The 26,541-nt window shown below is 34.1% G+C and overlaps 1 protein-coding gene across 3 annotated transcripts in view; it reads right to left on the minus strand.

Annotated features, from left to right (window-relative positions):
• The window catches only part of PIK3C2A (phosphatidylinositol-4-phosphate 3-kinase catalytic subunit type 2 alpha), a 91,397-nt gene that overhangs the window by 11,663 nt on the left and 53,193 nt on the right, over positions 1-26,541 (minus strand). For all 3 annotated transcript variants that reach the window (XM_014847863.3, XM_044752083.2, XM_070491236.1), the window contains exons 10-24: positions 25,526-25,574; positions 25,235-25,445; positions 23,342-23,464; positions 21,560-21,727; positions 16,739-16,850; positions 16,210-16,355; positions 14,423-14,611; positions 13,846-13,939; positions 13,250-13,344; positions 12,469-12,649; positions 9,448-9,552; positions 7,976-8,068; positions 6,593-6,722; positions 2,761-2,897; positions 513-682 (exon numbers count right to left, since the gene is read on the minus strand). In XM_014847863.3, coding sequence (XP_014703349.1) covers positions 513-682; positions 2,761-2,897; positions 6,593-6,722; positions 7,976-8,068; positions 9,448-9,552; positions 12,469-12,649; positions 13,250-13,344; positions 13,846-13,939; positions 14,423-14,611; positions 16,210-16,355; positions 16,739-16,850; positions 21,560-21,727; positions 23,342-23,464; positions 25,235-25,445; positions 25,526-25,574 — 2,003 coding nt within the window. The remainder of the gene's footprint in view (positions 1-512; positions 683-2,760; positions 2,898-6,592; positions 6,723-7,975; positions 8,069-9,447; positions 9,553-12,468; positions 12,650-13,249; positions 13,345-13,845; positions 13,940-14,422; positions 14,612-16,209; positions 16,356-16,738; positions 16,851-21,559; positions 21,728-23,341; positions 23,465-25,234; positions 25,446-25,525; positions 25,575-26,541) is intronic.

Below are 26,541 nucleotides of genomic sequence, written 5' to 3' on the forward strand. Positions count from 1 at the left end.
GATATTAAAATAGTGCTATTTCTATTCCATGGTTATTGAACTATGTTACCTGAACCAAAGCAATTTCCAACTGGGAAACTTAGTATCAGGCAGTTTTCAATTTGCATAATTTTAAAAAATTCACATTTTCAGGAAAGCCATCATATATAATTTCATTATTTAGATAGAACTTATAAATGAAATTTTTTCAAGGTGATATTTGAGATCAAACAGTAGTTATAAACATACAGAGAGAAAAATTTTGTACTCATTATGCAAATAGGAACATTTCTAATAGGTATCACTAACTAGATAAAATAAAATACACCTTAACTCATTTCAACAAAGGTTACACACACATACTCATTCTTGTCTACTACAAGGTAAAGTCATCTCTTAGGGTCTTTTTCATCCCCAGTTATGCTCAAAGGGAGCTACAAGGCAAAAAACAGCAAGAAAAAAGATTGGGGACATTAATTTGTGAAATAGGAAGCACCTCTTTTCTTTAGCAATAACAGTAACAATATTAGTACCTTTTGAAGCTACCAAACATCTGTGCATGGCCCAAAAACTTTCCAAAGTCAATGTGAAACATATGTCCTGTGCTTCGAAGCATTATATTGTCATTGTGTCGATCACAGATGCCTAAAACATAGGTGGCTACACAGCATCCGGCACAAGAATAGATAAAATTCTCAGAAGCCTATAATAAAGATATAAAATTATTTTAGGAAAAAAATTATTTTTAAAAGAGGCAGGGTTACCTTAAAGTAATTCATCACCCTTTGAAAACACTGTTGTAATCCACTTTCTCAACAGTTTATAAACTCGGTTATGGTAACAAAAGCCAGCCTTTTCATATTTCAAAAACAAAAACACCCTGCTAGAGATGGTTATTGCCCCTTCTCTGTAGCTTTTGTCTTGTAACAGGCAGAGATCCCACCAGTCCCTACTTAGGGCACACGCTGCCTTTGAACATCTTGTAGGCATCGTGTTTGTGGAACCCTGCTCCTCATAGGCTCTGCTGCTTACCACAAGTGGTAACACTGGGCCCAAGATTAATCTGAATAAAAAAAAATTTTCCCTTTTTTTGGCTTGTAGGGAGGGCATGTGTAAAGAAAGTCACCTTATATCTTTAAACATCCAGTAATATAATTAATGTGTTTTGTTGCCCATATGGTGACTCTTATGTGTCATCTGCAAGTTTCTCAAACCTGCACACCTTCTTTTTTAGGCCTGTCTGTCTTGAGAATTAAACTACTAAAATAATATCACACAGAAGAATACAGCAAGATGCATACAATGAATATTTTGATCTAAAGCATGTACATTTAGTTTATTCTCAAGATACTACATTCCTGAATGGAGCAGTCATATATGAGCTCTATATGTCGATATGGTTAACTTTATCCTGTAATCCCCAGAAATCATCATCAATTACTGATGATGATAATGGCAAATGTTTATACAGCACTTATCACAAACTGGGCACTGCACTGCTCTCTCTCCACATACACATACACACACAGAATACATGTGTACATATGTGTTTTGTATGTATACATTAACTCATTTAAAATCTCACAACAAACCAATGACATAGGTACTGTTATTACTGGCATTTTATATATGAGGGAAACTGAAACACAGAGGGGTTATTTGCCCAAGATCACATAAGTGTTAAGTAGCAGAGCCGATATTCAAACCCAGGCGATGTGACTCCACAATGTTATATTCCCTCTTAGTAAAGCACATAAAAGAGCCAAATGCAAAAAAGGCACTCAATGTATGTTACTTGACAATTATTTTGTGTGAAACAACTTACCTAAAATCACAAAAGAGCCAACACTGCTATAAACAAGTATTGGCTTCTGCTACACTGCTTTCCCCAAGCCACAAAGAAGTAAGAAAAGGGAATAATCTTAAACAGTTTAAAAGACCAACAAAGGACAAAATTCTACTTTATTTGGTTGGTGAACACAGAAATTGAAATATAATGATGTACACTTTAAAATAATATAATGTAAGAAAATAAGAAGAAGAAGAAACCGAGATCTTAAATCACTATTGGAAGTTCCTGAGTCTTCCTTAGGCCAATTTAGGATCATCAGAGGCCTCGTGTCCTAAGAAATTTCCCTTTCCTATTATGTAATTCAAAAGTATACTAAAACAAAAAATTGATGCCTCCAATAGTAAGAATAGCTATCAATTATAGAATTTACTCTATGTAGCACTTTACATATATTAATTCATTTAATTCTCACAAAACTTTATACTACTATTATTTTTTACAACCATAATATATACTCAATACTATAATATGTACTATAATGTTTTATAGCAGAGGTCACTGAGGCACAAAGAGGTTAATAATCTGCCCAAGGCTCTATAGCTGGAGTGACTTGGGACCTGAATTCAAACCCAGAGAGTCTGGCCCATAATCTTGCTCTTAACTGCCACAACATGCAGCCACTCTTATTCATTTCCGCAACTTTTTCCAAGATCTTTGTGAAATATAACTTTCTGAATTATAAAAATACCTGTCTTGCTGGCCTCTAGATACATGTTTGAAATGTTTTTTGGGTCATTTAGCATTGGTTCATAAGATTCCTGCCATTAAATGCTTTCTGTTTTCATATTCTTTTCTTTAGTTGGAGAAAGATGCTGTTTTCACAACTTAGACTAAACGGCTAGTCACTAGAGTTGAAAAATGAAAGCACTTAAGACCTATGTAATATATTTTTTACAAAGTTTTTTAGAATAAGGAGACATGCTAATCACCTTTTCATATTCCTCTTCAGAGGGATTGTATTTCCTCAGCCACTCTGCAAGTGGTTTATCTTTAAAGGATCCGGTCACACCATATTCCACTTGAATTTTCCTGAGGGTGTCTGAAGCAGGAACTAGCTCCACCATGCCTTTAACAACAAAACATTAAGCTATGCGAAAATATCTCCCAAAAGTAAGCCTTTAAAAAATTTATAGCTTTCAATCTTCGACATAAGACACCAGCTAGCAATTATCATTTAAAAAAAATCAAGTCTGGCAGCCCACGGTAGAAAATGTGAGCAATCAAAATTATTTTTATTTTCAGAAGTTCCCAAGATATAAAGTTGAATTTGACTATTTGAGACTCTATAGTCTGTACATCCATGTGCTACCCCCACAGGGAATAACAACAAACCCAGATGATACTGACCTCGCTAATACACTTACTTACAAGATACACCATGTCACATTTCAGCACAAAAAATTTTCTCTAGTCATATATTTGGGCAACGTAAGAGTGTTTCAGAGTACATTAAGCCCGTTCAAAGGGAAGAACAGATTAAGACTGTCCTTGTGATACCCTTCAGTCTCAAGTAAGTGTTTAGTCTTCCTAATTGAAATGTAAATGCCTGGCGTGGCAAATCATTTTTTGTTTTCTCTATAACTCCGTTAAAACAAGTATCAAACAAATAAATTATGGGACATCTACACAATGGAATACAACGAGGTAGATCTCTATGTGCTTACATAGAAAGATCTCAAAAATATGTTTTTAAAGACAAAATCCAGATGGAGCACTGTACCTTTTGTTTTTAAAAGAAAGACTATTAGGTATGATGGAATATACACAAAATATTCCCAGAAGGCTACGTAAGTGGTTATATTTTGGGAGTGGGATGCCTAGGATCGAGGATGGAGGTGTGGGAGAAAACTAAGATTTACTCTTCAATTTATTCTATTACATGTTATATGGATATTTTACTACGTGCATATATTATTTATATAATTTAAACATTAGTTTTATATATTTTAAAAATCAGGCAGATGCACTGGTGTCAAAATAAAAGATACAGATACAGAGACCTGCTTTGGACAAAGGATTGGAAGAAAACAAGTCAAGAAGCCTTCCAGGTCACCCCCAAAAAGAGTATGCAGGGCCAGGTTGTAATCCTAGTAGTCTGGTCACACTTGGCAGAAGGAATTCATTTGTATCTTTTGTTTGTTTGGTTCCATCATCTAGTTTATAGTTCATAGTGATATCCTTTTTCAATGAGTACCTGTACCTTGATTCTATGATTACATTTAATCAAATTTTTAATATACATACAAATTTCTAATTTCATAATCAAATATACATATGTACAAATTACTAGGTACAAAACAGTGGACCAAAGGTCATAAGATAGACACAGTACTACTATATATGTAAGATATGGTGCCTGCCCTAAGAGAACATAAAATCAATCCAGTCGGGGGGCTGACCCTGTGGCCAAGTGGTTAAGTTTGCATGCTCTGCTTCGGCAACCCAGGGTTTCACCGCTTCAGATTCTGGGTGCAGACATGGCACCGCTCATCAGGTCATATTGAGGCAGCGTTCCATATAGCACAACCAGAGGCATAATTAGAATATACAACTATATACTGGGGGCTTTGGGGAGAAGGAAAAAAAAATTGGCAACAGATGTTAGCACAGGTGCCAATCTTTAAAAAGAAAAAGAAAATTCAATCCAGTGGGGAAGGTACAAAATAGGCAGTAAATGTCTGGTGAGTATTAAAGACAATTGCTGAATCTGGAGCAGGGAGGGATTACTATAGACTGAGGTGCTTGTTAAAAACTTCAGAGGGTGTGGATATCATTTCTTCATTTGAAAAATTAAGGATACGGTGAGATAACAGAAGTGAAAAACTTAGCACAGAGCAAGGCACAAAGTTAGCACTCAACCATTGTTAGAATCAACATAAAAAACAAGAGGAATTTGATTGTCTCCAAAGTTACAAAGAATTCTATAAGAAAGAGTAAGTTGAACTATATGAAAAGTGTGGTGACAGAAACACCAATCTAACGAAATGATAGGCTCTCATTGAGGAATCCTGCTTGATAAAACAACTTCCATCTTACAAGACTTATATGAAAATCAACCAGCAAGAATCCTTAAATTGACCTTATTTCCTTTTTGACAAGATAAAGTTTGTATATCGTAACCTGAGAAAAGAAAGTGGTAAGGTTCTCATACTGTCCTGATGGATAAAATGGAGAAATGTGGAGTGGTTGATAACACAATGAAGTAGATAAGTAACCAAGCAAAATACAGTACCCCAAAATTTAGCAATCACCCAAAGGGAGATCTCTCGTGACATGGCACAAGGATTGGTCCTTGGCCCTCTCTCAGTAAACATTTTTTTCAATGACTTAGCAGAAGCTACAGAATACATGTGCTTCACATCGGTTCATGACATAAACTAAGAGGTTCAATGACAGATAACAAAATTCAGATTTTAAAAAGAACCCAAGAGGCTGAAAACTAATGGATCAAATGTAACAAGAAAGTTAATAGTTAAGGTCCTACACTTGGGTCTAAGACACAAAATGTATAAGTATAGAATGGTCAAGACACGGTTTAGCAGGAGCTAGTATGATGGTTTTATTTGTGAATAAGCTCCACGTGGAAAAAGCTCCACTTTTCCCATCCTTCTGCGTTCTACAAAATCCAGGTGCCATTCTTAGAGACTATGGATCACTTGACCCCTTTACAATGAGAACAATCAGGTGATAAGGTAACTTAAAGTCACATATGACAAACGGCTGAAGAATATGAAACTCAGGATCTGAGGCCACAATATACGTGTCATCATGAGGAAGGATTTGACTTAATTATATGATAGTCTATGAAGAGAACTACAACTGATGGGTAGAAGACACCAGGAGTCAGTTCCCACTCACCTGAATACAAGAAAGAAATCTACAACTATCAGAGCTATCCAGGATAAGATGGACTAGCTTGAAATGCAGCGAATTCCCTTCACTATAGACACTTAAGCATAAATTGAATGGCAAATATTAGAAACAAAGGTTAGATTATATAATCTTTCAGGTGACTTCCTAGTGTCTATGATTAGAATCTGTGAAGTATTTCTCGTTTCCACCAACCATAGGTGATCTTTCCTTTAAAATCCCACAGCATTGCCTTTGTAATTGTTAGAACTTTTAGCTTATTAAAGCATTTCTAATTACTTATGTGTTTAACTGCTTCCCTCTAAAATATAAGCACTACATGTTACTAGCATTTTGCAGCTAGATGGTAGAAACACAGAAAACATTTGTTGCATAAGAATGATGGTAACAGTTGCAATTTATTGAGCACCTAGTAAGTATCAGATACTAGGGTATTTTATATTCATTATCTCATTTAATTATCACAATATTCCCACGAGTGTAGTACTATTATTATTCACACTTAACGTATGTGGTAAGGAAAAAAGACTTATTCAATAAATAACAAGATGAAGTCTGCTCTTAGTAGGAAAAAACACATTATTTTATTTTGCAGAATTGAAATCAAAATTGGTTTTACTTAGACATGGCTTTGCTTTTAAGTCAAAAGCTAAAGACCATAAAGTCCCCATTGGGTCAATTAATGGACACCTCTGGTTACTGCAAAGCATTTATTAGAACTACTTACTGAGTTATTTGATAGTGAGCAAATGAATCAATAAAGTTACACTAAATTAAAGTAAGAAACTACTGAGATCATAGTGCACCAGCATCAGGACCCTTAGAGAAGGTACACTCAGAGCTAAGTTCACACAAAAAAATAAGATACCAAGACACAGTTAACAGACTTACCTCGATCTCTGCCAGTTGAGAGACATTTGAAAATTACCATTCTTAGATCTAGTCCTTCTTTAAGCCAGATCTTGTCCATAATCTTTATCATCTGTAAAGCTAACATATCTTGCCGAAGATCTTCACCAACCTTGAAATCAAGGAAACAAAACGAAACTCGTACCTTTCCAAAAGACTTAATAGATTACATACTATAAACGAGGGGTAGAGGGGAATTTCAAAAAGAGCGAAGAATGAGAAAAGCAGAACTGCCTTTTTATTCTTCTGCAGCATTCTAAAGAAAGTTACTTAACCTCTTCATGTCTCAATTTACTCAACTGTACACGTTAAAAGGCTGGGTTTTACGGTATGTGAATTATATTCAGTTTTTTAAAAGGGCAATATGGGGCATCTTTGTGATGATCAAAATATTACATATCTTGTCTGTATCAATGCCAATATACTGATTGTGATATTGTATAATAGTTTTGCAAGATGTTTCCATTGGGGGAAACTGAGTAAAGGGTACACGGGATCGCTGTATAATTTCTTACAACAGACTATGAATCTATAATTATCTCAAAATAAAAAGTTCACTTAAAAAAGTTAACTCTGCCAAAATGAATTAATTCTAACTGGAATCATATCGAGTTTTCATTTTCTTTTTAAAATTGGATAAAATAACTTTAAAAAACACATAATGATGAATACATTTTTAAGACTAGCCAAGAAAATTTTGAAAAAAAATAAGGGAAGGGATTTGCCTTAACAAATATCAAAACTCAACATACAAAATTTCTGTATTCAAACAGATGGTACTGTTTCAGGAAAAGGCAAATTACATCACTAAAATAAAATGAGTCCAAAATCAGATCTGAGTATAGGGGAACTTGCTATATATATCAAAGGTGGTTCAAGAGAAGCTATCTTTATGAACTACTACTACTAATCAAGTTCATTGAATTAACTAACTCTCCATTCTTTCTTCAAAATATACTAATTATGATCACAACACACAGAATTTTGACTGGTAATAGATTCCTCTGTAAGTACTTCACTCCTGCTGCTTCCCACAGATAAGTTATACGTTCCCAAAAACCAGTGCCACTGCTCATGGTTTTGGGTTTCACAATACACAACTCTAGCGAATACCATTCACATCACCATCTGTGTGAAAGGCACTGCCTAGAGTTATGATGTGCATAGGCAGCAGTTCTAGCCCAGAGTTACATTTGTTCCCAAATCTGTTTGGGAACAGTTTATGTCAGTGGTAATTTTTCACATAATTATTCAATTTAATTAAATATTAAGTAAACAAAATTACTTTTACAATTTTTGGAAAAGGAATTTGAGAAAAGAATTCTAAATTATGGTTTAAAAACAAAGTAACCTTATTTTTCTTACCTTAAACATGACATTAATTTCTTCTCCCATTGGATCAGCATTCACCATTGTGACTTTTAGGGGCACAGCATTAGAACTGAAGAAGGAACATGACTACAAATGCAACGAGTTAAGCATTAGTAAGATAACACTGGAAAAAAAATGGGTTTGAGATATTTTGTCCTAGGTAGTTCTCCTTTCACTTGTTCCTTTGAACTATGGCAAATGAAATACCACATGTGAACTGCTTTTTTTAGGTTATCTGACCAATAAAAGGTATATAAAAATACTTTTTGAGGGGCCGGCCTGGTGGCGTAGTGGTTAAGTTCATATGCTCTGCTTTGGCAACCCGAGGTTTGCCCATTCATATCCAAGGGGGTTGCCATTCACACCACTCATCAAGCCAAGCTGTGGTGGCATCCCACATACAAAGCAGAGGAAGACTGACATGGATGTTAGCTCAGGGATCATCTTCCTCAAATAAAAAGAGGAAGATCAGCAATAGATGTTAGCTCAGGGCCACTCTTCCTCACCAAAAAACAAACAAACAAACTTTTTGAAACTTAAACATAGCATATATGAGTAAAATATCATCAACTACTCTCTACGCAGAGAAATAAAACCTTAAAAACTTGAGACAAAAATAATTAAAAGTTTGAGCTTTTATTATAATTCCTCAACAGAGCACGAAATTTTGTATACTCTTATCTTTCCTCTACATCAGTGAGATCTGAAATGAGATCTCTACTTCTCCTATTTATGGTACTATTATAATTAATAATTAGCCATGGAATCAAATAGTAACACTAAATTTAACTTCATTATCAAAGATAAAATCTTATTTTAAAATGCAACTGGTTAAAAACGAATTCAAACAAAACCCAAGGGGAAAATGTAATTTCACCCACTCAATGACATAGTTATACAACTCAGGCATCCACCATTATATTTCAATGAAGAGTAGCCATTATGTCAACATTAAAAAAAAATCAAATCTGAGACTCCATCACAGATAATTGTACCCTAGCTTTTGTATCCAATATTGTATTACTATTAGCCCAGTTCAAAATATAATTACTCAATTTTGGTGATTACACAACTACTTTTTGATGGCTGTAAAAAGTGTTATAAACCTGGGAAGAGTCTATCTGGCCATTCATAAGGAAAGAAAAGAAAAATGCCTATCTGTAACTGGATAGTTTTATCATTGGAATTACAACATATGCCTCTCGTAGCAATTATATCATAGTAAAAAAAAATTATTTCAAGGTAATAAATAATTTTACACTATTTTTTTCCCCTAAGAATGGTGATTAGGTAAAAATATACTGAGATAAATATGGATCTCACACAAATAGACAACCTATATATTATATTATAACCAACCTCTGCAGGTTTTATCCTCATTTGCCTTAAGTGTACTTGCCCATTTGCCTTCTTTCTACCCATTATTTTGAAATGTAATATGAACTTATAAGTATTTTATGTGTCACCTTAATATTTAATTCTTTTGCCACAAGACTTGGATTGAGAGGGAGACGGCATTTATTTTTTAGAAAAAAGGACTGTACTCGTTCCATACTCCTTTGAAGGACAACCTAGGAAAAGAAATTGATACTGTAAATACATAATGAAAATGAAGACCTAGTTTTAAGACAACAAAATTATGATATGGACCCAGTTTTTAAAATACCCAATTGTCAAATGGTCAAAAAAAGTTGTTGCTAAAGAGAGCTAATTTTTACTATAAAAACGAAATTATAATGGGCAGAGGCTATAAACATAGGGGGAAAAGTACATATAGTCATATTTAACACATTAGTTAAAACTCACCAAGAGTCAAAGAAATAGAAACCAAACAAAAATGAGATGCAATTTTTGACCTAACATACGAAAATTTTAAGATAACATCTAGTGCTGGCAACAGGGTGGGAAACAGATACTTTCATAATCTATTGATGGGGAGGAAGGTGTATAAGGCATAGTTTTTTTCTTTGGTAGAGCAATCTAACAGAAACTATCAGAAATAAAAATGTACATAGCTCTTGACTCAGCTATTTCACCTGCAGGAATAGCCTATAAAGAAATACTGGCAAAAATTTATATAGTAAAGTTCATTGCAGGATTGTTTGGGAAAAGAAAAATGTATTAACAACCTACATAGAAGTAATAGTTCATAATTTATGCTACAATACCTTGCACTATTATGTACTCATTAAGAAACATGAAGCATAACTATATTTACTGACATGAATTCTCTAAAACAAAGTTTAAAAAGCAACTCGAAAAAAAAGTGTAATTGCTGAAAGAAATTAAAGACCCAAAGAAATTAAAGATCTAAATAAATGGAAAGACATCCCATGTTCAGGAACCAGAAGACTTATTAAGATTGCAATATTTCCCAAATAGATCTACAGATTCAACACAATCCTTATCAAAATTCCAACTGCCTTTTTGCAGAAATGGACAAGCTGATCCTAAAATTCAAACAGTACTGCAAGAGACTTCTGAATAGCCAAAACAATCTTGAAAAAGAACAAAGTTGGAGTACTCATACTTCCTGACTTCAAAACTTACTACAAAGTTACAGTAATGAAAACAGTATGGCATAAAGGACAGACATATAGATTAACAGCACAGAATTGAGAGTCTAGCAATAAACCCATATATCTATGGTCAATTGATTTTCAACAAGGCTGCCGAGAGCATTCAATGGGAGAGAATAGTCTCTTCAACAAATGTGCTGGGACAACTGGATAACCACATGTAAAGAGTGAAGTTGGATCTTTATCTCATACTATATAAAAAAAATAACTCAAAATGGATCAAAGACTCAAAATACAAAAACAAAACTATAAAACTCCTACAAGACAACATAGGTGTACATCTTTGTGACCTTGGATTTGACAACAAATTCTTGGATATGATATCAAAGGTACAAGCAACAAAAGAAAACAATAAATTAGACTTCATAAAATTAAAAACTTTTGTGCATTAAAGGATACTATCAAGGAAATAAAAAGATAATCCACAGAATAAGAGAGAATATTTGCAAATAGTCTATCTGATAAGGGTCTGGCATTCAGAATATATAAAGAACTCTAACGATTCAACAACAAAAAGACAAATCAATTAAAAAAGGACTTAGAAATTTCCCCAAAGAAGATAAATAGCCAATCAACACATGAAAATGTACGCAAAATCATTAGTCATTAGGGAAATGCAAATGAAAACCACAATGAAATATCAATTCACACCCACCAGGATGACTAGAATAATAATAATAATAAAAAAAAACAGAAAATAACAAAGGTTGGTTAGGATGTGGAGAAACTGGAACCCTCATATATTACTGATAGGAATATAAAATGGTGCAGCTGCTTCAGATAACACTTGAGTGGTTCCTCAAAAAGTTAAACATAGAATTGCTGTATGGTCCAGTAATTCCACTCCAACATAAAGTGAAAACAGGTGTTCAAACAAAAACTTACACATAAATATTCAGAGCAGCATTATTCATAATAGCCAAATACTAGAAACAAGCCAAATGTCCATCAACTGATGAATGGATAAACAAAATGTGGTATTATCCACACAATGGAACATTATTCAGCCATAAAAAGGAATGAAGTACCTATATATGCTACAATATGAATGAACCTTGAAAACATTAGGCTAAGTAAAAGAAACCAGACACAAAACGCCACATGTTGCATGACTCCATTTATATGAAATGTCCAGAACGGGCAAATCCATAAAGACAGAAAGCAGGTTAGTGCTTACCACAGTCTGGGTGGAGGGGGAATGAGGAACGAGTGGTTAGTGGGTACACACTTTCTTTTTGGTGTGATGAAACGTTCTGGAATTAGATAGTGGTGGTGGTTGCACAACATAGTAAATGTACTAAAAGCCAATGAATTGTACACTTTAAAAACGGTTAAAATGGTGCATTTTTATGTTATGTGAATTTTACCTCAACAACAAATATATATATACGTTTCAATAAAAAAATTTTTTAAACTCCAAAAATGTGTATATATACCTAAGTGCATATGAGTGTACAGTCATAAAATGACCAAGAAGGACATATAGCAAATTATGAAAAATAGATATCTACAGGGATAAAGTGAAACTGGGAAAGTCTTAATTTTTTATTCTATAAACTTCCTCATTATTTTGATTTTTTAAACATTAACATCAATTCATACTTTTATTACTTTTACAATTACAAAAAGTTGAAAAGCAAAATAATGAAAAAGAAGCTCAAGAGAACAATTTTGACCAGAAAGGAATTAATAATCATGGGAATTAAAAAGCACTGATTTTCTGACTTAGGCTGTGGAATTTATTCTTACAGATTTTAAACAACCTTTCAATTCATCTGCCCAAAACCGCAGAGGTGTAGATAAGAGTTCTACTGAGTGTCTACTGATAAAAAATAACAACTTAACTTGTCAACAGTGTAAAGATCCTTTAACATCAAAATATTTATGTTCCCTCTTATGGGTACATACCTGTCTGGCTGATCCACTAGCTTGCCTTACTTTTTCTGCTACTCCTCCTAAAAGCTGTACAAGTTTTGTCTGCTTCAAAAGTTCTTCTCTGAGTCCTTTTCCTCCTACTGAGAGGAGAGCGCCCAAAACATGTTCATATCGGGCACCAAACTGCGCATCATGAAGGGCATCCCTGAGGAGCCTAATACAGCAAAATATTTATTAGCTGCTTCTGAGAATTGGACAAACATCTCTCAAAAAACAATTTAATAAGTTCAATTTTAAGTACGCAGGAACTTATTTTAAGCTATATAAGTAAAAACTCATTCATTATTATAGAGCTCTAACATGCCAAATATCTTTGCGAGAGAAGGTTTTGTTATTTTTAGTTTTATTTCTAAGGACATAAAAATTTAGCTTCTTTAAAATAATGCCTTCAGGGGTTGGCCCCATGGCCGAGTGGTTAAGTTTGCGTGCTCCGCTGCAGGCAGCCCAGTGTTTCATCAGTTCGAATCCTGGGCGCGGACACAGCACCGCTCATCAAGCCACGCTGAGGTGGCGTCCCACATACCACAACTAGAAGGATGCACAACTAAGAATATACAACTATGTACTGGGGGGCTTTGGGGAGAAAAAGGAAAAAAATAAAATCTTAAAATAAAATAAAATAAAATAATGCCTTCAATAAAACACCTGATATCCACAGTAAGAAGTCTGAACATACCCTTCAGACTTTCAGAATATGTCGTCTCTATAAATACTAGGATTGGAAGTAAAGTACTTAAGAAAATTTAAATCTTACCAATATAAATTGTGTGCTATCTGTATATTTCCCAGTGCTCTGGACAAAAGGAAGCGCACTAATGAGCTGTTCAAGTAAATTTCATATTTCAAAGCCTATAGGCAAATGAAAATAAGAATTACTAGTGGTCAAACTCATACTACGTTGTTAGGATAAAATTATCAAAAGAGAAACTATATAAGGCAAGTATTACTTTTATTGATGAAAGATGATACTGATAAAAATGAAACAGATGAATTAACTTAGGCTAAATTAATGAAATCAAGCAGAAAAGTACAGACCTGGGAATAACATTCCTTAGCTAAGTTTAAACAGCTAGTAAAGAAAAATCAAAGAAAAGCTCAAGTCTGGTTTATTCTGAGAATCTAAAAAGTCTGAGAATTAAAAACCCAGGTACATATACATAATATTCAAGCGGGGCAGCTGACAATAGTGGAATAAAATTCACCCTAAATCCACATGCAATGTACCTCAACATTCCCATACTACAAAAGTACTTTTAATCAAAACAGAAGGGGGATCCCTTAGCAAGTTTCCTAGTCACAAAAACTTGGGGGAGAATAAGAGAGTAGTAGGTAATCTAGTAAAAAATTCACCTGCACAAACTGTGGAAGAAGATCTGTTAGTTCATCATCACTAATAGCCTCGATCCAGGTCACCGCTAGGGACCTCACTTCCTGATCAGCAAATCTAGAAGAGTACCACAAAATCAAGATTTGACAGTGATTTTTTTCTAATGAAGCTTATTTCCTGAAAACACAGTTTTAATCTATTTCTGACAAAGAATATTCAAATACCTCTTTATTCAAAAGCAATGTGCTTCTTCTTTTTCTTAGAAGATAATCTTACTGTGCTATACAAATGCAAGTTTGGGACTGTTTAGAAACCTTAAGCTTAAGAAAATTAATTTTGGCCCGCATCATAAAAATATAACAAATTATTCAAAATTTACAACATAACTCTCTCTTTAGCTTAATTTTAAATGCTATGACATCCCTTTTCAAGAACCTCAATGCATAAGATATCTCATAGAAATGTACATTTACATATTTATATTGTATTGAATTGCTTTCATGTTAAAACAAAGGGAAGTACTCCTGCAATATAACACCTTACTGGAAAAACTGAAAAACAATAAAATGGAGCAAATAAATTCAGTCACAGTTGACTTACTTTGAATCAAGAAGCTCTAACGCAGTCAGTGGGTGCAATGGAGGCCACTCCTGAAGCAATGAGTAAGTTTTGGCAAGATTAACCCTTTTCCAGTTTGGGGCACTTGCTAGTACTTTAGGAAGACAATTTGGGTGTTTGAAGCAGTAATAACGTTTCTCCCACAAAAAGGCTTTATCTTCTTTAGAAAGTCTGCATACAGAACAATTAAATTACTTCTCAATGATATCATAATGACAGTTATAATCTCAATGATTAAAAGTACACCAAAGAAATTTATTTCATTTTAGGACAGCCACTCTTGGTAGAATCATTAATACTAATTTGGACTGGAAAAACGCAAACACAAATACAGCAAACACCACTAATTTGCCCTAATTTGAGAAATAAAAAGAAATCATTCTGCCTTGATAAAAGAGTCCTAGATATGAAAATGAAGGATAATTCAGTACAATAAAAATTTATTGGGCTCTAAACAGATGCCAGGCACTAGAAATCAGAGTTGAATAAGCAGAACCCACCCTAAGAGATAGCAAGGATTTCATCCATTTTATACCAGTAAAATCAAATGTCATGCAAAAAACAAATGCTATTACAAAATGATAGATGATTATACAGCTCAACTGAAGAACAGTCAAAATAAAAGTGACTTGTTTTGGGGATTCTAATTTAATCTTAATAACAAATGTTTATGTGAATGAAATATTTCACTATTTTACTACCCATCCATCTACTTTTGTGTGTATAATACATGCACTGAAATGTATTCATTTCATGTAGAGTACTAAAAAATTCAAATATTGCACAAAGGTGCACACTGAAGTCTCTCTCCCTCCAAAGCCCCTCCCAGTGGCAACTGCCTAAGCCTGTATATTCTTCCAGAGATAGTCTATTCATAGAGAAGTATATACACAGGTGTATGAAGATTCTGTCTTCCATTATGTTAACAGTAACACACTATATACATTATTCTCCTTGCTTTCTTCATTTAACATGTCTTACATATTAGTACATACAGCCATAACTTCATTCTTAGTAGTTACATAATCCTCCATTGGATAAATGTACCATAATTTAACTCCTATTGACGAACAGTCCCTATTAGTTTTACAATAATCCAAATAAATACTGCAATGAATATTCTTGTCTCCATAAGCAAATATAACAGGTTCTCTCTAGGGTATATAACTAACTACAAGTGGAATTATAGGTCACAGACTATGCACATTGTAATCTTTATAGATTTTGCCAAATTGTTCTCCAAACGCTTTTCAGAGTTCTGCCAACAGTATAATGCCCATTTTTCTGTATCCTCATCAAAACTTTATATGCTGAGGCATTTTAATTTTCATTAATCTGACGTGTGTGAAATGGTATCTTATATTAATTTACATTTCCTTGATTATTGAGAAGTTGAACACCTTTTCAGAGGTTTAAAAAGCATTGTATTTCCTTTCCAAAGAATTACCTGTTCATTTCTTTGCCAACGTTACTACTGAGTTGTTGGTTTTTCTATTGATATGAAAAGGTTCTTTATATATTAAGGAAATTAATCTACTGATATTTACTGTAAATATAGTTCCCAATCTGTTGTTTGCCTTTTGATCATGTAAAGTTTGACTTGTACAAATTTCTGAATTTTATATAGTCATATAGTCTTTTTATATAATTAAAAATAGAAGTAGAAAACTTTCCATACCAAGAACATTGCTAAATCATGAACTAAATCAGGGCATTTAATAAACCATTAACTTGAGCTTTACATTGTAAACAGAATCAAAGGAGCATACCCAAGTGATGAGTCTCTGTGAAGAATATCAAGAAGTTTCCCTTTTATATCGTTCTCCAACGTTTCTAAGTTGTGTTGCTGTATAATGCTTCTATCAACTTGAGGAGTGGTATAAACGATATCAAATGTAGGAGAAGGAAAATCAACCTTAAAAATTTAACAGAAGTTGATCAAATTACAGCTGAACAGTCCACATATCTGCTACATTAACTTCGTCTTTGAGAAAACTGATTTTTCTTAGCCATCCGGGTGACTTTTAGATTGAATGGTAAATTAGTGCTTGTCCTTCTGCTGAAAGTGATTACCACTGTTGGTAATTCTCAATAGCATGTATATTGCTGGGATGGGTACAAACGCATTTTTTTTTTACTGTTTCTTAGAAATAGGAAATGATTTATTGACATTTAAATCCTAAGACTGAAACAAGATCAATTAGGCTTATTTAGTAACAACTCAAATCATGGTATACATATACCTTTTATAAAGAAATTTAAATTTAAACCTCTCCCCAAGTCAAAAAGTACCATTACCTGTAACACTATTCTTTCCATCACATATCCTTTTTTGGGGACTGTTCCAGGAACAGGGTTTGTATGTGACGAAGTCCAAAGATATAAAAGCTTTGTTCCACATGTTAAAAACCTTCATGAATATAAACAGAAGAATACCGTGATTTTCATTTTAAAAATTAATTCAAACCTCACAACACATGGTAATGAATTTGAAATGTTAGTATTCAAACATTTATTAACACCCTCTACATAAAAAGAATATCATCTTTAGGAACATATCCGAAGGAGTCACTTTCCATAGTGTATGGATACTTTAGGTAAATGTACTGAAGTGTGGAGGTTGGAACAAAGGGAGGGAGAATGAAAGAACGTATCTTGGGAGGAATGGGGCTGAGGACAGAACACAGGTAAAGACTCAGAGTCATCTGTCCCCAAAACAACTTCCAGAAATAGGAAGGTGAAGGATAGTCTTTGAAGATCATCTACAAAGGAATACATCTCGAGGTGGTGGTCTGGATTATAGAACTGCTCCCTGACTCTTCCCACAAGAACAAAAACACATGCCAAGAAAACCAGTACCTACTTTGTGACAAAGCACTAACAGTTTGAGATGACAAGTTGTATCTGTGCCCTAGGTCAGGGGTCAGCAAACTTTTTCCTGTAAAGGGCCAGATAGCAAATATTTTAGGCTTTCTGGGCCATAATATCTGTGTTGCAGACTCAACTCTGCTGTTACAGTGCAAAAATGGTCATAAACAATACATAAATAAATGTGTGCTGTGTTCTAACGAAACTGTATTTACGAAAAATAGGCAGTGGACTGGAGTGTGCTGACCCTTGCCATATACTACCAATTTATGGCCTGCCTAAATTAAAAACATTTATCAATAAAGATATTGACATATCTTTACACAGAAGAAATTTCTAAAAAATAACATAAGCTACCTGTTTATAAAAGCAGGAAACTAAACACTTGATCAAACTTTGTTAATCTTATTGAAACAGCAAATGGCCTTTCCCAGACTAAACTCCAATCTTAATGTATTCTCTTGCAGGTTACCAGCCTTTAAATCTTTGACACATTATACTCTGTTTTTCAGAACCACCCTTACCGCCAACTATTTTAAGGCAAATTCCAATCTTATTATTTCATCTGTAAATACTTTTTTATATCTCTAAACAATAAACACTTTTATTTTAAAGTAAGTACAATACCATTACCGCTCCTAAAATAATTAACAATAATTGCTTAAAACTTTCAGCTAGCCAGTCAGTATTCAAATTTTCCTAATTGTATCTCAAATTTTTTTTTTTTTACAGTTTGTTCAAATAAGGAGCCAAGCAAGGTCCAACACTTGTATTTGGTTGATGTCTTTTTAAGTATCTTTTAATTCATGGGTCAAGAAACTCCAGCCTGTCATCTGGTTTTGTAAACAAACTTTTATTAGAACAAGGCCACACTCATTCATTTACATACTATCACTGCTTTTGCCTTTGCTTTTGCATCTGTGACAGAGACTATATGACCCACAAAGCCTAAACTACTTCCATCTGCTCCCCTTTACAGAAAAAGTTTGCTGACTCTTGTTTTAATCTGTATATTCTTTCTCTCTTTTTTATCCCCTGCCATTTGTCGAAGAAATCAGGTCTTTTGTTCTGCAAATTTTCTATATCCTGGATTTTACTGACCACATTCCTCTGGTGTCATTTAGCATGTCCCTTTGTCTCCTATATTTTCTGTTAAGTAGTGGGTAGATCCAGAGGCTTGATCTGATTCAAGTTTAGTTATCTGGCAAGAATACTTAATACTTTATAGGTTGTATTGTATACTACTTCCTATTGCATCAAATAAAGAGGCACACCTTGGTTTCTCTCTCAGTAACGTTAAGATAATCAGTTTGTTCCAGTGCTGTCAGTCGAAACCATCCATTATAAAGTTCCAGAAAAGTTAATCACTTAATGGTCTTAGGCTGGAATTGATAATCACTGCAAATCAATGGTTCTCAACCAAAAGTGATTTTGCCCCCAGTGGACATTTGGCAATATTGGGGGACATTTTTGGTTGGCAATTAGGGGGTACTACTGGCATCTAGTAGGCAGAAGCCAAGGATGCTACCAAACACCCTACAATGCACAGAACAGCAAAGAATTATCTTGCCCACAATGTCAATAGTGCCAAGACTGAGAAACCCTGGCCTAAATCTATTATTTCAGTAGGGGTTGCAAAATTTTGATATTCTAATTCTATCATTCTTTCTGCATTAGCTGGAATTTTCCTATAAACACACTTTCTCATATCAATTACTTGGTAACTCTGCGATAAAAATGTAAAAGAAAGAAAGGCAGGTTAAATGCTTGACTCTGATTATTTAAAAATGAGTTAAGAACTCATTTGTTACTGAGGCTGACTGAAATTCCTCTAAGTCATTTGGCTTCCATGACAGTGACTTCATCAGGTTGTATGCAGGTTGTACCTTAAACATAAATTATTTTTAAAAGAATTTCAAGACCTGGATTTCTTATCACTATAGTACTACAGTACTTTAACTGAACTAAATCATTAACACTTTGTTTCTCTATATGTAATAATGTAAAATTATCCTCCCTCTTAATTTCTGAGTATTTCTTGAATGTTAAGTCCTAACACTACCTAGATCAACTAGACTACTTGGCAAAGTCTTGAGCTTAATACCATCTGCTCAGAGTTTTAATAGCAGTGTTGGAAGCAAACTATTTAACTGTCAGACAGAAGTCAACTGCCCTTTACCTTATTCTCTTGAATTCTGAAAGAATGTTATGTCATTCATCTAAAATAAACATCTATTACTAGACAACAAAAGTGGCAAAAAGCAATGGTACTTCTCTAATGAGGCATGATCTGAATGAAGCAAAGACTCCCAGTGCTTTCAAGAGCAGGAAGGTTGTCAGCACTGACTTATTCATAAAAACTAATGATGGGGCCAGCTACTCCACTTCAGTGGCCTGGGGTTTGCCGGTTCAGATTCCAGGCATGGACCTACACACCACTCATCAAGCCATGCCGTGGCAGCATCCAGCATACAAAATAGAGCAAGAGTGGCACAGATATTAGCTCAGTGACAATCTTCCTCAAGCAGAAAGAGGAGGATTGGCAACAAATGTTAGCTCAGGGCTAATCTTCCTCACCAAAAAAAATAAAATTAATTAATGACAATGATGCAATTATCTTTAATTTTCTCACATAACTATTCCCTGACAGTAATTTAACAAAGACAATTGAAAGCACAATTCCTCTCCTTCATGTGGCCAATATTCTGTTTTAGCATAGTTATGGATTATATTTAGCAAAAAGTTCTAAATACATATCATTAATAGTAATCTCTTCAACTGCTTTTTTCTAGCCTTTGGCAATTCAAAATTATGTCAGGTGTCAAATTTGAGCCCACCAAAAGGTAGAGAATAAAAAAATCTTATACTACTTCCTCAAATATGGGGGAAGTGACTAAAAGGAAGAAAAATATAGAAATAAAAGTTATATTTAAGTACGTGGAAAAAGAATATTTCAAGAACAAATTTCTGAAGTCAGTGTTCCAAACATCACATGATTTTAATAAATTAACAGGAAAGCAAACTGTGCTTGCCATTTCAGAGAAAAAAGGAAGCAGAACTAAATCAGCAGAACTGTTTCATTCTTAATTTCTAATTGTTTTATTGTAGGTTAAATAGATCAGTTATTAAATCATTTCCAAAACCATCCCATGGGACACAATGTTTCAAAAGATATATTCTAGAACAAAAAAAAGTACCATGGTATCAAATAAGTTGAGAATGGCAAACAACTGTTAAAAACACAGATCCTGGGGCCAGACTGCCTAGATTCAAATCCCAATTCTACCGATTAGCTGAGTGCCTTTGAGCAAGTTACTTAAATAGTTGAATTTTCCCCTCTGTGAAAAATAATACTACCACCTACTTTCATCAGGTTGTTGTGAGGAATGTAAGGATGTATATACAGCACTGAGACTAACACCCAACAGAATAAATGCTATGTTTGTTATTACAGTAATATGGTTATTAAACACAATAGGCCTCCTGACTGCAGAACTTTAGAGATACTTCAACATGCTAATGTGTATTATCACTCTCCAAAATGTTACCACGTTCTATATGAAACATCTCAAACTTATTCAATTGATTTTTTTTCATTTAGGAAGACTCTTAATGGTCTCATGGAACATACTATTACTTAAAACATAATTGAAATAGTCAGCTGAAAGGCCAGATAGATTACACTATCCCAATGGCTATTAGTAGACACAAAGCTGAAAAAAAAGAATTCTTTTACCCCTAAGGATCAATAAGTTTTTGTACATATGTGGGACCTTTGGAGATTAAAGGCCAGGGACCCATAGCAGTTAAGAGTAGATCAGTCAGGTAAAGAAAAGGAAATGTGTGGTTGCAGACTCTGAAACTGGAGATGGATGGGAAAGTGATGAGAAGGGGAAAAATGGAGTTGTTTTATTAATATCAAGGGAACTTGTAAGACCATGAGTATGATGTCAATAATATAGTGCTTTGCATGAATGACACCTAAAGAGTGAACCGGCTGCTGCTTTACTCCAGGAACAGTGAGTGGCAAACAATCCTCTGAATATCCATATAGATATGTTCAAACTATAGCAGAATAACTTTGGTTTCCTCTGGTCTGCATCTCTGAAATGACCTCCTGTCATCATACTGGAAAAATTGAGGCAGCTCATTGTCTCATCTACATCACTGTTCCCCACCCTGTCCTCTAGCCAATTCTCATGCTGCAGATGTGTCCATAGCAACTCACCATCACGACTCAGTAACACTTACCGTTTAAAGTCAAAAAGAGGTAAAGAAACTTTGCCCAAAGCTTCTGGCCCCTTTCTCTGCTTATTAGAATCAGGAGAACTTCCACTGCTCTGATTTAAAATTCCAAAAAGAGTAAGGTGAAGAAGACATTCTAATGGCAATTGTGATATCTGGATGGGAAAAATGATTCTATGGGGGGAAAAACGTATTAATAGAAAAAACAAATTAGATTGAATAGGAACTGTAATCCTTTAATGAGACTGACAATTAGGTATTTTATTTGACTTATCAAATAATCTTTAATCCTGAGTAACCTTTACTTAAGTAGCAAGCTGACTAACATGTACTGTAAAAATCTTAAAATAAATTTCATTAAAACTTCAAATATGTAACATTTCTTTCTTCAAAAGTTTGTTAGTGCCTTTACTCAAGACTTGTAAAATGAAACGACAGCAAACAAACACACAGCATTGGAGATTGGATTGGTGGTTACCATAGGCGGGGGAAGGAGGGACGGCAAAAGGAGTGATTAAGCTCACATGTGAGAAGATGGACTATAATTAGTTTTTGGGTGGTGAACATGATGTAATCTACACAGAATTTGAAATACATTATGATGCACATCCGAAAATAAAGAAATAAATGAAAAAAAAATTTTTAAATAATAAGAAAAAAAGACTTGCAAAATGTCAATTTCTAGGCTAAATAATAGTGGTCATCTTTATTTCCTTTATGAAAAACTAGATGAATGTCCATGAGTATTTCTGATTTGGGATGTATGCGTGCACATTACATACACAAACAGATATACATGTTTACCAATTCTTTATTTTTTTTTTTAAGTCTGAAAGGACATATAAGGTCAACAGTGGTAACTCTGAGGAGCCAGGAGATGGTAAGTTTTGAAAACAAAGTGACACTTTTTACCCTACATGCATTTTTGTATTATTCGATTGCTTTCACAGATGTGTTATTTTTATAACTTAAAAAATAAAAGATAGGAATCCATTTAATAAATGCAGGATAAAAAGTAAAAAGCAGGGCCGGCCACATGGCAGAGTGGTTAAATTCACGCGCTCCGCTGCGGCGGCCCAGGGTTCGGATCCTGGGCGCAGACATGGCACCGCTCCTCAGGCCACGTTGAGGCGGCGTCCCATATGCCACAACTAGAAGGGCCTGCAGCTAAGATATACAACTATGTACCAGGGGGGATTTGGGGAGGTAAAGCAGGAAAAAAAAAAAGATTGGCCACGGTTGTTAGCTGTTAGCTCAGGTGCCAATCTTTAAAAAAAAGAAAAAAAAAAAAGTAAAGAGCTCTGCAACTGCTTATCTACCTAAATAATAAAAGCATTTCCTTAGTTTAAAAACAATATTTTAAAAATATAAACAGTGAAAAATATCACCTTATACATGGATTTAAGATAATTTTTAAAATCTGTTAACCAGAAACTAGGCTTCACATATACAGTGTTACAGAATAAATACTAAACTAAACATTGTTATGAAACATCATCTTTCTAGAATCATACGTAAATTTATATTTTTAACTTGACAATGTCTAGGAACAATTAATGGAATATTTCTGCATTTAACAATATGCAGATCTGAAAGACTATTTCAGACTTTTAAATGAGAATTTCAGTCTGTTCTATAGAATCACACCAAGAAGAGATCTCAAGATGTCAGTCAGTATTTAATGAATTTTAATGGAAAATGTAATAAAAATTAAGCTAGGATGTATACATGGGAAAAAGTAAAGAACAGGGCATACTGAAAGAATAAAAAGCCAGAAATTTCACTTACAGTTCATCCCATTTAATAAGATAGAAGAAATTCTTATAAGTGCCAACCTTCTTTGATTGAATAGGTTTAAAAAGGTCCTTTCCATTATAAGACAAGGAACATATCAAATAGTATTTTTCATAACTGAGGAAAGAAAGAGTTTAATTTGATTTTTATTTAATAATACAGATTAGTTAACTAATACAAATACATATCCTTAGGCATTCTTTCCTAAAAGTGACTACTTTCTGAAATAATCTGGTCACCATTCATTTCAATTTTTGGAAAAAACCCTGAAATTTAACTGTTGCAAATTCTACACAAACAGAAAATAGGTAGAGCAAAGGGAGTAAAGAAGGGAACATATATCCCTAGGTGCCACTCTAAGGGGGCCATAACAATACCTGCTGGAGAATAGATTTCAATCTTGTGCTCTGTTTTTAGATTTTAGTAGAATGATACTGAATAATTATCCATTTCTAGGTAAATTGTAGGAAGAAAGAGTACAAACATTATCTTCCCAGGTGCCATTTTCCTTTGTTAAGCCACAGAAGTAGAGTCCATCAAGCATATTAATGGTGTATGGACTTGACTTGCACTGAGCCAGTCCTCCCAATCTACTAGGAGGCTTCCATCCACGGGGACAGATCTGTTGTATTACCTCATTAGATAAAAATGATTTAGCCCCTAATTGCCGCAAGTACAGAGCTGGTTAGATACAGTCATTCAATCTTATAGGGAAGGAGTCTTAGGTTCAATAAAATTGTATTCTACTAGTATTCTAACTTATCGCTTGGCTTACATGTTAACCACTTTGTCCAGGTATACAATCTATTAATCATTCTAAGTATATTTCAAATCTAATCTCACTGGTTCACAAAGTACCCCTTGCTAACTATCTGATTGCTTTTCTCAGTCTCATTCCATTTGTCCCTCTTTACTTCAGCATTTTATTAACTTTCTTCTTATCTTAATTACCAGTGTGCTTTTCTGTACTGTCTTCTACTGAGTATTTGTTCTCCTCACTAGTGTCCCTAAGTTTGTGTGTGTATATGTGTGTATGGAGGATGTGGAGGGTATTATACCTGTAACTATTTAAAAGAATGAAATACCTTCAGACAGCAGTAGTATCCATTAAAATGCAAGTTCCAGGAGGGCAGAGACTTTTTTGCTGCCTTGTTTACTGCTGAATCCCTAGTATGAAGAACACTGCCCACAGATGGTGCTCATGAAATACTTATTGAATGAATTAATATACAACTTTAAAGTCATTATATTTTTTTTATATTTATTTATTTATTTAATCTAAAGCTCAATTTAAGAAGAATTTATGTTTGGTATCTCTTCACTAGGCTTTACCTTATTTTACAACATTAAGCTATTATCCAACTATTTCATTAAAAATATTCAATTCAGACTTTTCAGTTTACAGTAATCATTTCCAAATAAGTTGAAATTGGTAAACTTTATAGCATTGACAAAAAATCAAAAAGGAAAAACCCATATTAAAAATTCAATAGAAGAAATACGCTCTTGCAGGCTTCAAAGCCTAGCAATCAGTAAACTACTAAAGAAGAAAAAAATGTGCCAAAGTCTAGTTCCATTACATTTTGTTTCAAATTATCCTGGTTCTAAAGGAAAGGCAGAAAAAATAGCAGTCATGAAGTGACTAATTTATTAAATTGGTATTTGTCCTTGTAAGTTTAAACTGCCATTTTTGTATGCCGTGGGAGTCACATTTTTTACTGGAACAGCTTCAAACATCTCTTTAATTTTTATGAAAACCACTAAAGTATGTAGTGATTCTTGTATCATCCATTTAAACACAAAGATAACAGTAGATGCTGACATTTTACAAGATTAGAATAGCTTCTAGGTAAAGCTATACGTATTTTCTTTTAAACAGTTACTTACTTTGATACCCAGTTACTCGAAATTCCATGTGCAGCAAAAATTGTAAACTGGAGCTGTTCTGTTGTGGTCCACGCTTCCTTGATGTTCCTGTTACTTTGAGTACAGTCTGCAGGACTCCCACCAGAACTTGCATGGAGTCTGAGAAGATCATAAATTGCTGCAGTTAATTGGTCCATGCTTACTTGAACAGGATTTTCAGAATTCAGTGAGCCTAGATTTAAAGAAATTGTTAATATAATTCTCTGAAAATGCAACAATTATTGCTAAAATTTAAAGAACTTAAAGACATACCCCTAGTTGAACTCTTGCTAGTGTCTTCTCTTCCAGATAGTGAAGTCATCTGCATAAACACATACAAATTAGTCAGAAAACTGCCTATGATGTAATATAAAATGTTTACCTTTAATTTCAATATATTTAATTAAATGCTATATCAAAGACACCCTTTGTAGGGGAAATCTCCCAAAAGTGTCTGCAGAATTAATTAAACCATAAAAAAGAATGCAAAAAGAAAGTGCAGGGCCAGCCTGGTGGCACAGGAGTTAAGTTGGCACGTTCCTCTTCGGCAGCCTGAGGTTCACTGATTACGATCCCGGGTGTGGACCTATGCACTGCTTATGGAGCCACGCTATGGCAGGCGTTCCATATATAAAGTAGAGGAAGATGGCATGGAAGTTAGCTCAGGGCCAGTCTTCCTCAGCAAAAAGAGGAGGATGGGTGGCACATTAGCTTAGGGCTAATCTTCCTCCAAAAAAAAAAAAAAAAGTGCAAAAAATTACTGCAAAATATAGAAACTCAACAAAATTTGCCTCATTAAACCAATTTAGTAATTAAGATTGGAAACCAAAAAGTGATATACTAATACAGTATTTTATTTTCCATTAGTTGCTCTAATATTAGCATGATAAGAATATCCTTAAAGAAACTAGAACTCTATTACCAGTTAGTGTCTCAAAAAAGTTCTTATAATTTTTGAAATTGAGCTCCTTTATCCAGCAAATGAATATAATGGATAAGAAGCCTCAGATAACATTAGGACCGTGATAGATGATCACTTCCAGGTGACTTCATATATATTTTCTAATTTCTAAAAACAAGGACATAATAAGAAAGAAAGAAAGAAAAGAGACCCAAATTTCTGTATACTGTATGGGTAAGCTCTCCGCGAGAATGAATAGATTGAGCTATCTCCTAGATATCCGGAGGGGCATACCATCAATATAACTTTACCTTCTTTTAAATTTATCAATTCTTGTGCTCCACCTTCTCTCATCCTTCCAATGAGAGCTATGAACATCCTTATGAAC

This window comes from Equus asinus, chromosome 20, assembly GCF_041296235.1.
Source record: "Equus asinus isolate D_3611 breed Donkey chromosome 20, EquAss-T2T_v2, whole genome shotgun sequence".
Taxonomy (NCBI): Eukaryota; Metazoa; Chordata; class Mammalia; order Perissodactyla; family Equidae; genus Equus; species Equus asinus.